Source organism: Dendropsophus ebraccatus, chromosome 1 (genome assembly GCF_027789765.1).
Source record: "Dendropsophus ebraccatus isolate aDenEbr1 chromosome 1, aDenEbr1.pat, whole genome shotgun sequence".
In the NCBI taxonomy this organism is placed as follows: domain Eukaryota; kingdom Metazoa; phylum Chordata; class Amphibia; order Anura; family Hylidae; genus Dendropsophus; species Dendropsophus ebraccatus.
The window spans coordinates 166857671-166873668 of NC_091454.1; the positions used below are offsets into that span (position 1 = coordinate 166857671).

The 15998-nt window shown below is 50.1% G+C and overlaps 1 protein-coding gene across 2 annotated transcripts in view; it reads right to left on the reverse strand.

The window, feature by feature from the left end:
- Positions 1-14868, reverse strand: part of CRTC3 (CREB regulated transcription coactivator 3) — a 79864-nt gene extending 64996 nt beyond the window's left edge. Inside the window, exon 1 of one of the 2 annotated variants that reach the window (XM_069983815.1) lies at positions 14398-14868. In XM_069983815.1, the coding sequence (XP_069839916.1) occupies positions 14398-14529 (132 nt within the window). In that variant the 5' untranslated portion in view covers positions 14530-14868. The remainder of the gene's footprint in view (positions 1-14397) is intronic. The other variant, XM_069983824.1, reaches the window with a different exon arrangement.
- Positions 14869-15998: the final 1130 nt, after the last annotated feature.

A 15998-nucleotide genomic window follows, 5' to 3' on the forward strand; every position in this document is an offset into this window, starting at 1 on the left:
ACTAAAACTCTAGAGTGTAAACCCAGATTAAACAGTCTACAGATGTGTCCGATTTGTCAGTCAGCCTGATATGCTGTGATATACCTGGCGCATTTGAAGTTCAAAGCCTTCTCCAGACAAAGGAGGCAACTACCCACAGATGAGCGGATTTATATGTACATCTCAGTGTCTGTATAATGGTCCTTTTACACATAACGATTTATCGATCGAATTGGCACGATAACGATTGAATTCGAACGATAATCGTACGTGGAAAAGGTGATTTTTGCAGATTTTGTGGACGTTCCCATAGACTTCTATAGATGTACCACAACTGCACCCCGTACTAAGACATGTTCCATTTTTTTGCACCACGGATTGTGGATCCATAAAACTACAGACAGTGTGAACAGCCCGACAGCTGGACACGCAATTACGGGTACATTTACAGAACGTGTGACTAAGGCTAGCTTCACACGTACCAGATCCGCATCGGATTTTACACTGCGAGTTTGCAGCAAATCTTGTAGTATGAAGTTGAATGGGTCACATACCCGAAGCGGAATTTTCATTCCACTGCGGATATGTGACCCCGGCGCCTTTAACCTCCCCGCCGCCGGCAGCATACATTACCTGCTTGGCGCTGCGGCTGTGTGTAACAAACCAGAGAGTATAGTGGGCACCACCCTATAACCTGAGTGCTAAACCAATGCATACAAGAAACACAAAAGGACTATGAAGAAAAAGCATATGCACAAAAAGGTAGCACATCAAGAAAAAAAATATTTAAATAGCCTTACAGTACACAAAACAGGAGCAGTAAACCTAGGGGGACAAGCCCTAAATGGAAACATTAAAAACACTAAAATGTCATCCTTGGTCCGGCTGGCTTCCCAGCACAAACTCAACTCCCTATCTGACCCCGGACTCAGCACATGAGTACAATGCAAGAAAAAAATCCTCCATCACCATGTGCGGTCCAGTAGATGAAAGGATTGGTCAAGTGGGAGCAGCAAAAACACCCCACGCGTTCCGCCGTACCCGGCTTCCTCAGGGATGTCACTATTTTTGTAATAGTTTGGGGGATTTTTTTCTTGCATTTTACTCATGTGCTGTGTCCGGGGTCAGGTAGGGTGTTGAATTCGTGCTGGGACGCCAGCCGGACCAAGGATGACATTTTAGTGTTTTTAATGTTGAGTGGCATTTATGGCTTGTCTCCCTAGGTTTACTGCTCCTGTTTTGTTTATATTTTGTGTATTGTAAGGCTATTTAAAAAAAGATTTTTTTCTCGATTTGCTACCTTTTTGTGCATAAGCTTTTTCTTCATAGTGCGGCTGTGTGTGAGGCTCCCAGCTCCCCTCGCTTCCCATCAGCCAATCAGGGCACGGCAGCACTGATTGGCTGATGGGGACCGACGGAAGCAGGGAGGTAATGTATGCTCTGGGCCAGGGGCTGCAAGGGGTTAAAGGGGCCGGGTTACATATCCGAAGTGGAATGAAAATTCCGCTGCGGATATACAACCCCATAGACCTTCACACTACCAGGATCCGCAGCCAAACTCGCAGCGTAAAATCCGCTGCGGATCCAGTGCGTGTGAAGCTACCCTAAGGCTAGATTCAAACTGCATTTTTGCTGTCTGCTTAAAGCAGGGGTTTCAAACTCAAATACACAGTGGGCCAAAATTAAAAAATGAGACAAAGTCGCGGGCCAATCTTGATATTTATTAATAGTTTTATTTTTACTATTTATTATAGTAGCCAGCCCTCCCCCATAGTATGTTATATGGAAGCCAGCCCTCCTCAATAGTCTCATATATAGTAGCCAGCCCTCCCTCATAGTCTCTTATGTAGAAGCCAGCCCTCTCCCACAGTCTCTTATGTAGTAGCCAGCCCTCCCCAATAGTCTCTTATATAGTAGCCAGCCCTCCCCCATAGTCTCTTATATAGTAGCCAGCCCTCCCCCATAGTCTCTTATGTAGTAGCCAGCCCTCCCCCCACAGTCTCATATAGTAGCCAGCACTCCCCATAGTCTCTTATGTAGTAGCCAGCCCTCCCCACTGTCTCATATAGTAGCCAGCCCTCCCCCATAGTCTCTTATGTAGCAGCCAGCCCTCCCCCACAGTCTCATATAGTAGCCAGCCCTCCCCATAGTCTCTTATGTAGTAGCCAGCCCTCCCCACAGTCTCATATAGTAGACAGCCCTCCCCCATAGTCTCTTATATAGTAGCCAGACCTCCCCAATAGTCTCTTATGTAGTAGCCAGCCCTCTCCCATAGTCTCTGTCCAGCCCTCCCCCACAGTCTCACCCTGCGGCTAAAGAGGGTGCAGGACACGCCCAGCACTGGACGCGCACAAAGACGTCACCACGTTGCTGGCGTCTGGACGCTGCTCACATATTGCTGGACTCCAGGCAAGAAACTGCCTGCAGCCTACAAGATTATAATTTGGGAGGTCTAAACGGCCATTTGGACCGCCCATATTATAATCTGCAATGTCGGAGGGCCAGATTTAGAACAACAGGAGGATAGTGTAGCGGGCCAAAAATAATGGCATGGCTGGCCAGATTAGGCCCACGGGCCAGAGTTTGACATGACTGGCTTAAAGGAAGAAAAAAACAGATGCTATCGCATGCCATGCTGTAGGATCCGTTTTCTATTGACTTACAATAAAGATATATACAGTACATTAACCCTTAGGGGACACAGCCAGTTTTCATTTTTGCGTTTTCGTTTTTCCCTCCTCGTGTATAAAAGGCCATAGCGCCTGCATTTTTCCACCTAGAGACCCAAATGAGCCCTTATTTTTTGCGCAACTAATTGTACTTTGCTATGGCAGATGTAATTTTTGCCTAAAATGTGCCGGGAAACCAGAAAAAAATTATATGTGTGGTGAAATTGAAAAAAAAAAAAAAAAAAAAAAAAAGTTTTTTTTTTTAATTTGGGGGGGGGGGGGGGGTTGTTTTTACTCCGTTCGCCCTGGGGTACAACTGACTCGTTATATATGTTCCTTAAGTTGTTACGATTACAACGATATGTAACATGTATAACTTTTATTTGATTTGATGGCTTGTCAAAAATTAAAACCTTTTAAAGAAAATATATGTTCCTTAAAATCGCTCCATTCCCAGGCTTATAGCGCTTTTATCCTTTGGTCTATGGGGCTGTGTGAGGTGTCATTTTTTGCGCCATGATGTGATCTTTCTATCGGTACCTTGATTGCGCATATATGACTTTTTGATCGCTTTTTATTACAATTATTCTGGATTTGATGCGACCAAAAATGCGCAATTTTGCAGTTTGGGATTTTTTTGCGCTGACGCCGTTTACCGTGTGAGATCAGGAATGTGATTAATTAATAGTTCGGGCGATTACGCATGCGGCGATAGCAAACATGTTTGTTTATTAATTTATTTATTTATTTTTATTTATAAAATGGGGAGAGGGGAGTGATTCAGACTTTTATTAGGGGAGGGGATTTTGTGTTATTAAAAATACATTTTTCTTTTACTTTACACATATACTAGAAGCCCCCCTGGGGGACTTCTAGTATATGCACTCTGATCTCTCATAGAGATCCATGCAGTATAGTTATACTGCATGAATCCATGAGATCGGTGTTCTATTGCTTTTGGCTGCTGCAGCCAAAAGCAATAGAATACCGAGCCGGGATCAGCGCCATTACAGCGCAGACCCCGGCCCGGGATGGATGCGGGGATCGCCCCCCCCCGCAATCGTGCCGCAGGGGGGCGATCCCCCCACTAGACCACCAGGGATGAATAAAAGCAAGTATTTAGAAGCGCTGTCAACTTTGACAGCTGCTTCTAAGTACTTAATTAGCGTGATCCCGGGCTACATGCGGCACCCGGGATCGCGGCAGTTCAGAGGGTGGTCGCCGCGCGACCCCCCTCTGAACTCCCATAGCGGCACGAGGACGTTTAGTAACGTCCTGGTGCAGCTATGGGTTAAAAAAAAAAAAAAAAAAAAGAAACTTTTTTAAAACATTTAAATTGAACATACTGATACAAATAAAGCGTGCGAGAACTGAGCCTGAAACCAGTGGATTACAAAACCAAAATTGCTGTGAAATGTATATTATATACTTTATACTCACCCCATCAATCCAATGCGGGATTACTGGGCTCCGGCAGAGGTCACATTGCCATAACCAGAGACCGGCGTGAGCCCTAAGGTGGAGCCTCAAGTCACTGGTTAGCTATGTAAACTGCTTTATTTTTATTTTACACAATTCGTTGTGGATTCTTGGTTGGATTTGCTGGGTAATTATATGAAGCAAATCTGACCTGTGTGAACTGACCCTTAGGACATGACCCACATACATATATATATATATATATATATATATGCACTGGAATCCGTGTGAAAACCATGTCGCTTTTTTTTAGGTAGAAATGTGCACTTTCCAGTGAGAGATTGAAATCATCAAAGTAAAAATATATGACACGTGACTTCTTGAGAAACTTCAGGGCACTGAATTTTTGGTTCCACACATGGCAGTGTTGTGCTGCATTACATGTGGATATGGTTTAATAGCCTTAACAAAATAAACTGAAACGCAATATAATCAACTGCAGTAAATTTACATTCCTTAAAGGGGTTATCCAGCGTTACAAAAACATGGCCACATTCCCCCTACTGTTGTCTCCAGTTTGGGTGGGGTTTTGAAACTCAGTTCCATTGAAGTAAAAGGAGCTTAAAGTGACTGTACCACCAGGCCCAGGCTGAAGCACTGGAGGTGGGCTGACCCACCTTTAGTGGGAAGAAACTCCAGCCCCTCCATGACCTGACTCCATTAGAATCAATGGAACCCTATCATAGAGGGGCTAGGGTTTCCTCCCACTTAGGGTGGGTCGGCCCACCTCCAGTGCTTCAGCCTGGGCCTGGTGGTACAGTCACTTTAAAGGGATTATCCAGTGTGGGAGCACTTTTTGGGGGGGACCGGGGAGGAGGTGGCTAAAATAAAAGACGTCCACTCACCTCCCCGGTTCCCGGCCGCTTCCTGGTGTCTGACGCCGCCCGAGACGCTACGTCTCAGGGCCGGTCAGCCACTCAGTGAAGGCGGCGGGATCTCTATGAAGTCCGCTCGGATCCCGCCTCCTTCACTGAGTGGCTGAGCAGACCTGAGACGTAGCGTCTCGGGCGGCGTCAGACACCAGGAAGCGGCCGGGAACCGGAGCGCCGCGATGAGTGACCCGCCGCTGGAACCGGGGAGGTGAGTCGACGTCTTTTATTTTAGCCACCTCCTCCCCGGTCCCCCCCAAAAAGTGCCCCCACACTGGATAACCCTTTTAATTGCACACTGCACCTGAACTGGAGACAACAGTAGGGGAAAAAGTGGCCATGTTTTTGTAGCGCTGGATAACCCCTTTAATAATGTACCGTCAGGTGTACGTTCGCTTTAAAGGTTATCCAGGGCTAGAAAAACATCGCCACTTTTCCCCCTACTGTTGTCTCCAGTTCAGGTGCAATTTGCAATTAAGCTCCATTTACTTCAATGGAACTGAGTTTCAAAACCCCACCCAAACTGGAGACAACAGTAGGGGGAAAGTGGCCATGTTTTTGTAGCGCTGCATAACCCCTTTAATAGATGGCCAATAGGTGCTTGGACTATTACCAAGCATCAGCCCCTCTATGAAGCCGCTCCTTTGATCCTAATCAATGGGGGTTCCGTCACACTGGGGGCCGTCCGCCCCACCTCCAGTGCTTCAGCCAGGGCCGTGCTCAGTAACAGACCAGCACTGTGCATAGGAACGCGGTTAAAAAAAAAAAAAAAAAACAGGACCACGGCATCGGCATCCCACGCTGGTGCCGTTCTAGCCATATGCACAACTTAAAGCGAATGTACTGATGGTACATTTGCTTTAAATCCCCCCGCCCTCCAATCAATAAAATGACACTGTATTCCCAATACAAAATATACATGTATATTATCGCCGCATCCTTTACAACCCAAGCTATAAAACTATATAATTGTTAATGCCATACGGTACACACAGTAAAAAAATATAAAATAAAATTGTTGTATTTTGACAATCCACCGAAAAAAAACATTAAAAAAAAGTTATATAAGACTTGATATCAGCAAAAACTATACTAACTGCTTCACTATTAAATTCACAGTTTTGTCTATATGCAATACCTGTATTCCTGTGAAATATACACTCACCGGCCACTTTATTAGGTACACCATGCTAGTAACGGGTTGGACCCCCTTTTGCCTTCAGAACTGCCTCAATTCTTCGTGGCATAGATACAACAAGGTGCTGGAAGCATTCCTCAGAGATTTTGGTCCATACTGACATGATGGCACCACACAGTTGCCGCAGATTTGTCGGCTGCACATCCATGATGCGAATCTCCCGTTCCACCACATCCCAAAGATGCTCTATTGGATTGAGATCTGGTGACTGTGGAGGCCATTTGAGTACAGTGAACTCATTGTCATGTTCAAGAAACCAGTCTGAGATGATTCTAGCTTTATGACATGGCGCATTATCCTGCTGAAAGTAGCCATCAGATGTTGGGTACATTGTGGTCATAAAGGGATGGACATGGTCAGCAACAATACTCAGGTAGGCTGTGGCGTTGCAACGACGCTCAATTGGTACCAAGGGGCCCAACGAGTGCCAAGAAAATATTCCTCACACCATGACACCACCAGCCTGAACCGTTGATACAAGGCAGGATGGATCCATGTTTTCATGTTGTTGACGCCAAATTCTGACCCTACCATCCGAATGTCGCAGCAGAAATCGAGACTCATCAGACCAGGCAAAGTTTTTCCAATCTTCTACTGTCCAATTTCGATGAGCTTGTGCAAATTGTAGCCTCAGTTTCCTGTTCTTAGCTGAAAGGAGTGGCACCCGGTGTGGTCTTCTGCTGCTGTAGCCCATCTGCCTCAAAGTTCGACGTACTGTGCGTTCAGAGATGCTCTTCTGCCTACCTTGGTTGTAACGGTTGGCTATTTGAGTCACTGTTGCCTTTCTATCAGCTCAAACCAGTCTGCCCATTCTCCTCTGACCTCTGGCATCAACAAGGCATTTCCGCCCACAGAACTGCCGCTCACTGGATGTTTTTTCTTTTGCGTGAAAATCCCAGTAGATCAGCAGTTTCTGAAATACTCAGACCAGCCCTTCTGGCACCAACAACCATGCCACGTTCAAAGGCACTCAAATCACCTTTCTTCCCCATACTGATGCTCGCTTTGAACTGCAGGAGATTGTCTTGACCATGTCTACATGCCTAAATGCACTGAGTTGCCGCCATGTGATTGGCTGATTAGAAATTAAGTGGTAACGTGCAGTTGGACAGGTGTACCTAATAAAGTGGCCGGTGAGTGTAGATACTAATTAGGAAAATGTAAAAAGAAGAGATACAGCTCACCATGAAGTAGATGGAGTGACAGCAGGCAGAATTTGGCAGAGGAGGGTGCTCGATCTTCAGGGCGTTGGCCAGACGCCGCATGCAAAGTATAGCTGGAAGGAAGTGGTGTGGAAGTCGGCACTCCTGGACGTAGACACTAAAATATAACTTTTATTCGTGCATATTAAAACATAATGGTGAGCATAGCAGGTAAAACATAATGCTCACCATTATGTTTTAATATGCACGAATAAAAGTTATATTTTAGTGTCTACGTCCAGGAGTGCCGACTTCCACACCACTTCCTTCCATAGATACTAATTAGTTTAGGTCTATTGCAAACAGCCGTTATGCTGCTACTATAGCTACTACAAACTACAACCAAAAAAAAAAAAAAAAAAGAGACCCCCCGACGAAGGCAACGAAACGCGCGTTGGGGTGGTGGCGTCCTGGAGGATACACATTGTAATTCACCACAAAAGGTATCTGATTGGCTGGATCTCTAGATTTTGTGGGGCAATAATAGTTGATGAAGGGTGGATAGGAGATTTACTAACTGGGTGTAGGTCACCTTTACGAATTGTATGCACTAGCACTTTATTTCTACTAAATCTATATAGTGTCCTACTGTACGATATCTAGAATATATCCCCCTGTGTTATGATGTAGGTTGTTGGTCAGGGATCCTAGCACATGTGATTTGGTAACAATAGGAACACCTCCAGGATAGCCATCGTTCTTTTAATGTTTGGTTTGTGTCTCTTTTTTATGAATTGTTTTAATATGTATATTTAATAAAGACATAAAAATTTTTGCTACTGCAAAAACTGCTTCACTATAACAGTGTGATCTGTGTCATAAACATGATCTGCTTATTGTCCATGGCCTCTTCCATAGAGATCATACACATAGTGCAGTGATTTTCAACTACTGTGCCGCGACACATGGTCGGGTCTGCCGCGGGGAAAGTTCCCCAAACTATGGTGCCCCTGTGTTTTGTTCCCCGGCAATGCGCAGCGATCAGTGGCGGATTATAATGTGGGCGGTTGCATGGTGGGCTGCGCACCACGCTCCGGGCCATACGGGCGGCCAGTAGGAGAGGCGGACAGCAGCGGCGACCATCTCGGAGGAGGTGAGGAGGAAGGGGGGGAGAGAAACCTGGGGATGGGGGGAAGAAACAGCGGAGAGAAGCAGGGGGGAGAAAAGTTTGGTGGAGAGAAAAGCACGGGGGAGAGTAGGCGCCCAGTAGGTGAGGCGGACAGCAGCGGCGACCATCTCGGAGGAGGTGAGGAGGAAGGGGGGGAAGAGAAACCTGGGGATGGGGGAGAGAAACAGCGGAGAGAAGCAGGGGGGAGAAAAGTTTGGTGGAGAGAAGCAGCAGGGGGGAGAGAAAAGCAGCAGGGGGGAGAGAAAAGCAGCAGTGGGGGAGAAAAAAGCAGCAGGGGGGGAGAAAAAAGCAGCAGGGGGGGAGTGAAAAGCAGCAGGGGGGGAGAGAAAAGCAGCAGGGGGGGGGAGAGAAAAGCAGCAGGGGGGGAGAGAAAAGCAGCAGGGGGGAGAGAAAAGCAGCAGGGGGGGAGAGAAAAGCAGCAGGGGGGGAGAGAAAAGCAGCAGGGGGGGAGAGAAAAGCACGGGGGAGAGAAAAGCACGGGGGAGAGAAAAGCACGGGGGAGAGAAAAGCACGGGGGAGAGAAAAGCACGGGGGAGAGAAAAGCACGGGGGAGAGAAAAGCACAGGGGAGAGAAAAGCACGGGGGAGAGAAGCACGGGAGAGAGAAGCACGGGAGAGAGAAGCACGGGGGAGAGAAGCACAGGAGAGAAGCATGGGGGAGAGAAGCACAGGAGAGAAGCATGGAGGAGAGAAGCACAGGAGAGAAGCAGGCGGGAGAAGTATGGTGGAGAGAAGCAGGGGGGAGAAGTATGGTGGAGAGAAGCAGGGGGGAGAAGTATGGTGGAGAGAAGCAGGGGGGAGAAGTATGGTGTAGAGAGCAGGGGGGAGAAGTATGGTGTAGAGAAGCAGGGGGGAGAAGTATGGTGGAGAGAAGCAGGGGGGAGAAGTATGGTGGAGAGAAGCAGGGGGAGAAGTATGGTGGAGAGAAACAGGGGGGAGAAGTATGGTGGAGAGAAACAGGGGGGAGAAGTATGGTGGAGAGAGCAGGGGGGAGAAGTATGGTGGAGAGAAGCAGGGGGGAGAAGTATGGTGGAGAGAAGCAGGGGGGAGAAGTATGGTGGAGAGAAGCAGGGGAGAGAAGTATGGTGGAGAGAAGCAGGGGGGAGAAGTATGGTGGAGAGAAGCACAGGAGAGAAGTAGGGGGGGAGAAGTATGGTGGAGAGAAGCACAGGAGAGAAGCAAAGGGGGGAGAAGTATGGTGGAGAGAAGCACAGGAGAGAGAAGAAAACAGGCCCAGGTTTCACACTGAGTGAGTATCAATACATTTAGAGTCTATATTATTAACTATATGTATAATATGTACTGTTTTAGTGTCATTTTGTGCCATTTTGGTTGGTAGTGTGCCCCGGGATTTTTTAAGTATAAAAAGTGTGCCGCGTCTCAAAAAAGGTTGAAAATCACTGACATAGTGGACACACACACAGCTGGGGGGAGAGAAGCAGGGGGGAGAGAAGCACGGGGGAGAGAAGCACAGGAGAGAAGCATGGGGGAGAGAAGCATGGTGAAGAGAAGCACAGGAGAGAAGCAGGGGGGAGAAGTATGGTGGAGAGAAGCAGGGGGGAGAAGTATGGTGGAGAGAAGCAGGGGGGAGAAGTATGGTGGAGAGAAGCAGGGGGGAGAAGTATGGTAGAGAAGCAGGGGGGAGAAGTATGGGGGAGAGAAGCACAGGAGAGAAGCATGGGGGAGAGAAGTATGGTGGAGAGAAGCAGGGGGGAGAAGTATGGTAGAGAAGCAGGGGGGAGAAGTATGGGGGAGAGAAGCACAGGAGAGAAGCATGGGGGAGAGAAGTATGGTGGAGAGAAGCAGGGGAGAGAAGTATGGTGGAGAGAAGCAGGGGGGAGAAGTATGGTGGAGAGAAGCAGGGGGGAGAAGTATGGTGGAGAGAAGCACAGGAGAGAAGCAAAGGGGGGAGAAGTATGGTGGAGAGAAGCACAGGAGAGAAGCACAGGAGAGAGAAGAAAACAGGCCCAGGTTTCACACTGAGTGAGTATCAATACATTTAGAGTCTATATTATTAACTATATGTATACTATGTACTGTTTTAGTGTCATTTTGGTTGGTGGTGTGCCCCGGGATTTTTTAAGTATAAAAAGTGTGCCGCGTCTCAAAAAAGGTTGAAAATCACTGACATAGTGGACACACACACAGCTGTGACTCCACCGCTAATGCTGGACTGCCAGTAACCTGGAGGGAAATGGAGGATCCCTGGGGTCACCTCTAGTCATGAGATCCAATGGGATCTGGTAGAAATAGGGACTAAAGGTTATATCAGCCCCTAGCCATTACACTGCTGAACTCTACAGGATCTGCTATAGGAAACCGCAAGCCACTCCAGATGGGATTCCCCTGTGCTCAGACTCCCTATGTGGTGAGAGCAATCAGAAGGATTATGGTGCGTTTACACAGACAGATTTATCTGACAGATTCTTGAAGCCAAAGCCAGGAACAGACTATAAGCCAGGAACAGACTATAAACAGGGAACAGACTATAAACAGGGAACAAATCATAAAGAAAAGGCTGAGATTTCTCCTCTTTTCAAATCCATTCCTGACTTAAGGCCCAATTCCACGGAACGATTATCGCCCGTATTCGGACGATATCGGCCGCTACGGACGATAATCGTGCCATGAAATAGAGTGCGACGATCAGCCGACATCGTTCGTTTCGGCTGATCGTTGCAGTCGCTTGTTTTTCAACATGTTGAAAAACAAGCGACTGATATAGCAGCGATCTGCTGCCGTCGCTCCGTTGAATAGGAGCATCGGCAGCAGACGCTGCTATATCCTACGGGCTGCCCGGACGATTAGCGATCACCCGGGCAGCCCCCCCGCAGCTCCCCGCCGCACTCACCCGCTCGCTGCTGCCGTGTTGAATAGCGGCGGCAAATGGGCGCTGAGAGCGCTCGTTTGCTCCTCTAAATGAAACGTGAAATAGGGGCTTTTGGCTTCAAAAATCTGTCAGATAAATCTGTCTTTATAAACGCACCATTAGAACCAAGAAGAACGGTAACAAGTTGAGCAACAAGGTGTTCTCCAGACCTGTTTACTGCACAAAAACATTATCCATGCATCGCAACCGATGCATTTTGGGTATGCTTAAGCGGCGTATCCGAAACATGTTGGTTGGGACATATGGGTGGTGCTTTTAATAAAGAGGTCTGGATTGGAGAACACCTTGTTGCCGAACCTACTTCTTGATGTGCTCTATTACATCTATACCATATACATCACTGCAGCGACAGCTCACTGTCACACTGCAGGAAGGTGCAGCTCACATGGGCTAACCATGGATGATGGCGAGATGCAGTATATAGCTATAACCACTGCAGATGGGCTAACCATGGATGATGGCGAGATGGAGTATATAGCTATAACCACTGCAGATGGGCTAACCATGGATGATGGCGAGATGGAGTATATAGCTATAACCACTGCAGATGGGCTAACCATGGATGATGGCGAGATGGAGTATATAGCTATAACCACTGCAGATGGGCTAACCATGGATGATGGCGAGATGGAGTATATAGCCACAGGCCGGGACACTGGTCACAGGTGAGGACAGTGATCACACTATCCACAGGTCAGGACATCAGTCACAGGCCGGAAAGACATCACACTATGCCCAGATCAGACAGCGACCACAGGTGGGGACAGACATCACACAACAGCCACAGGTCTGGACAGGCATCACACTATCACAGGTGGGGACAGTCATCCCATCATCCTCCCTTAGGAGTGTGGGCAGCTTTCTAAGTCCAGCAGTGCCCTCCAGTCAGCAGTCTGCTGGGAGTTGTAGTGGCAGCAGTGATCTCCAGCACCACCACCACCACACATCTGTCAGCAGTCTGCTGGGGGTTGTGGTGGCAGCAGTGATCTCCAGCACCATCACACATCTGTCAGCAGTCTCCTGGGAGTTGTAGTGGCAGCAGTGATTTCCCCCACACATCTGTCAGCAGTCTGCTGGGAGTTGTATTGGCAGCAGTGATCTCCAGCACCACCACCACACATCTGTCAGCAGTCTGCTGGGAGTTGTAGTGGCAGCAGTGATCTCCACCACACATCTGTCAGCAGTCTGCTGGGAGTTGTATTGGCAGCAGTGATCTCCAGCACCACCACCACACATCTGTCAGCAGTCTGCTGGGGGTTGTAGTGGCAGTAGTGATTTCCACCACACATCTGTCTGCTGGGAGTTGTAGTGGCAGCAGTGATCTCCACTACACATCTGTCAGCAGTCTGCTGGGAGTTGTAGTGGCAGCAGTGATCTCCAGCACCGCCACACATCTGTCAGCAGCCTGCTGGGGGTTGTAGTGGCAGCAGTGATCTCCAGCACCACTACCACACATCTGTCAGCAGTCTGCTGGGGGTTGTAGTGGCAGCAGTGATCTCCACCACACATCTGTCTGCTGGGAGTTGTAGTGGCAGCAGTGATCTCCAGCACCAGCACCACCACCACACATCTGTCAGCAGTCTGCTGGGGGTTGTAGTGGCAGCAGTGATCTCCAGCACCACCACCACACATCTGTCAGCAGTCTCCTGGGAGTTGTAGTGGCAGCAGTGATCTCCACCACACATCTGTCAGCAGTCTGCTGGGGGTTGTAGTGGCAGCAGTGATCTCCACCACACATCTGTCGGCAGTCTGCTGGGGGTTGTAGTGGCAGCAGTGATCTCCACCACACATGTCAGCAGTCTGCTGGGAGTTGTAGTGGCAGCAGTGATCTCCACCACACATGTCAGCAGTCTGCTGGGAGTTGTAGTGGCAGCAGTGATCTCCACCACACATGTCAGCAGTCTGCTGGGGGTTGTAGTGGCAGCAGTGATCTCCACCACACATCTGTCAGCAGTCTGCTGGGAGTTGTAGTGGCAGCAGTGATCTCCAGCACCAGCACCACCACCACACATCTGTCAGCAGTCTGCTGGGGGTTGTAGTGGCAGCAGTGATCTCCACCACACATCTGTCAGCAGTCTGCTGGGGGTTGTAGTGGCAGCAGTGATCTCCAGCACCACCACCACACATCTGTCAGCAGTCTCCTGGGAGTTGTAGTGGCAGCAGTGATCTCCACCACACATCTGTCAGCAGTCTGCTGGGGGTTGTAGTGGCAGCAGTGATCTCCACCACACATCTGTCGGCAGTCTGCTGGGGGTTGTAGTGGCAGCAGTGATCTCCACCACACATCTGTCAGCAGTCTGCTGGGGGTTGTAGTGGCAGCAGTGATCTCCACCACACATCTGTCAGCAGTCTGCTGGGGGTTGTAGTGGCAGCAGTGATCTCCACCACACATCTGTCAGCAGTCTGCTGGGGGTTGTAGTGGCAGCAGTGATCTCCAGCACCACCACCACACATCTGTCGGCAGTCTGCTGGGAGTTGTAGTGGCAGCAGTGATCTCCAGCACCACCACCACCACACATCTGTCAGCAGTCTGCTGGGGGTTGTAGTGGCAGCAGTGATCTCCAGCACACATGTCAGCAGTCTGCTGGGGGTTGTAGTGGCAGCAGTGATCTCCACCACACATGTCAGCAGTCTGCTGGGAGTTGTAGTGGCAGCAGTGGCTGGGGGTTGGCGCAGTCTGCTGGGGGTTGTAGTGGCAGCAGTGATCTCCAGCACACATCTGTCAGCAGTCTGCTGGGAGTTGTAGTGGCAGCAGTGATCTCCACCACACATCTGTCAGCAGTCTGCTGGGAGTTGTAGTGGCAGCAGGTTATGTCACAGCTGACACCCCTCCACAGACACGGGATGTGACGGCTCCTGCCCCACGGACACGATCATTCCCGCTATGGATTATCGCTGCATACAGTACGGCCGCTGCTCCGCGCCTGCGCCCTCCCCGCACTACAGCCGCCCGGCGGGCACAGAGATGGCGCAGCCTGCTCACCCGGGACACTGTCAGGTCGGTCATCAGCTCGTCGAAGGCCCGGGTCTCCTCCGCCTGCTTCTGGTTGTGCAGGGCGATCTTCTCGCTGAACTTCCTGGGGTTGGAGGAGCTGGAGGCCTGGGACGCAGCCATGGCGCAGGCCTCGCCTCTCACTACGAGAAGTGGGGAAAACTCCGAGGCGCCTCGGCTCGTCCAGTCCCGGCGGGACCGCAGCGGCTCAGCCTGTCATGGGCTCCGGACTGCTGCCCCCTTCCGGCGGATCAGTGGAGGCCCGGCCTGACGCCGGAGGGACGAGAGAGGCCCATACGGGAGGGGCCGGGCGGCACACGCTCTGTCTCCTCCCCGCTTCCGCTCCTACCGGCCAGATGTCAACAAAGCGGCTGTGACCGCCCAGCGCCGCCGCCTCCGACTGCAGGCCGCCCGCTGCGACAAGTGCCGAGCTCCCGCCTGTGCCCGCCCACAGTGCTCTGCCCCCTGTGTACTCCGTGCCCTCCGCACCGTAACTCCTCCGTGCCCAGCGACCGCCCACATCATTACCGTGCACCGTACCCGCCCACATCATTACCGTGCACCGTACCCGCCCACATCATTACCGTGCACCGTACCCGCCCACATCATTACCGCGCACCGTACCCGCCCACATCATTACCGCGCACCGTACCCGCCCACATCATTACCGTGCACCGTACCCGCCCACATCATTACCGCGCACCGTACCCGCCCACATCATTACCGTGCACCGTACCCGCCCACATCATTACCGTGCACCGTACCCGCCCACATCATTACAGTGCACCGTACCCGCCCACATCATTACCGCGCACCGTACCCGCCCACATCATTACCGTGCAGCGTACCCGCCCACACTGAGAGCGCCCCGCCCACACTGACACCGCCCGGGACCCGCCCACATAACATTACCCACCCCTGTGCTTCTCCATACATCACCCTGCTCTGTACCCGCCCACATAACGTTAGCGCCTACCTGAAGCCCGCCCACATGCAGTTACCCCGCCCCCTGTACGGTGCCCCCGAAGTACTGGTACCAGTCCCCCTCCTGCTTCCTGCCCACATAGCGTCACCACCGCCCGCCCTGCACCGCCCACCAGCCGCCCGCTGCCTCCCGTCACTCTGACACCTCACATCACCCGGGAGTCACCGAGGAGCGGGCACTGCCCGGGGTCATGTGTGTCCCCTCATATACGGACCGGGACCGGACACAGGAGGGACTGTACGTCAGAGCCGCAGGCCTAGCGCTGTGTTACCGGCAGTTGTGCTGTACTGTGCGCTATGTGTGATGGGGGAGGAGGAGGAGGAGGATTACTATGTATGCTGGACTGTCACATTATATGTATTATACAGTGTGCAGTATAGTGTTATTATACAGTGTGCAGTATAGTATTATACAGTGTGCAGTATAGTATTATACAGTGTGCAGTATAGTATTATACAGTGTGCAGTATAGTATTATTATATAGTGTGCAGTATAGTATTATTATATAGTGTGCAGTATAGTATTATTATACAGTGTGCAGTATAGTATTATTATATAGTGTGCAGTATAGTATTATTATACAGTGTGCAGTATAGTATTATACAGT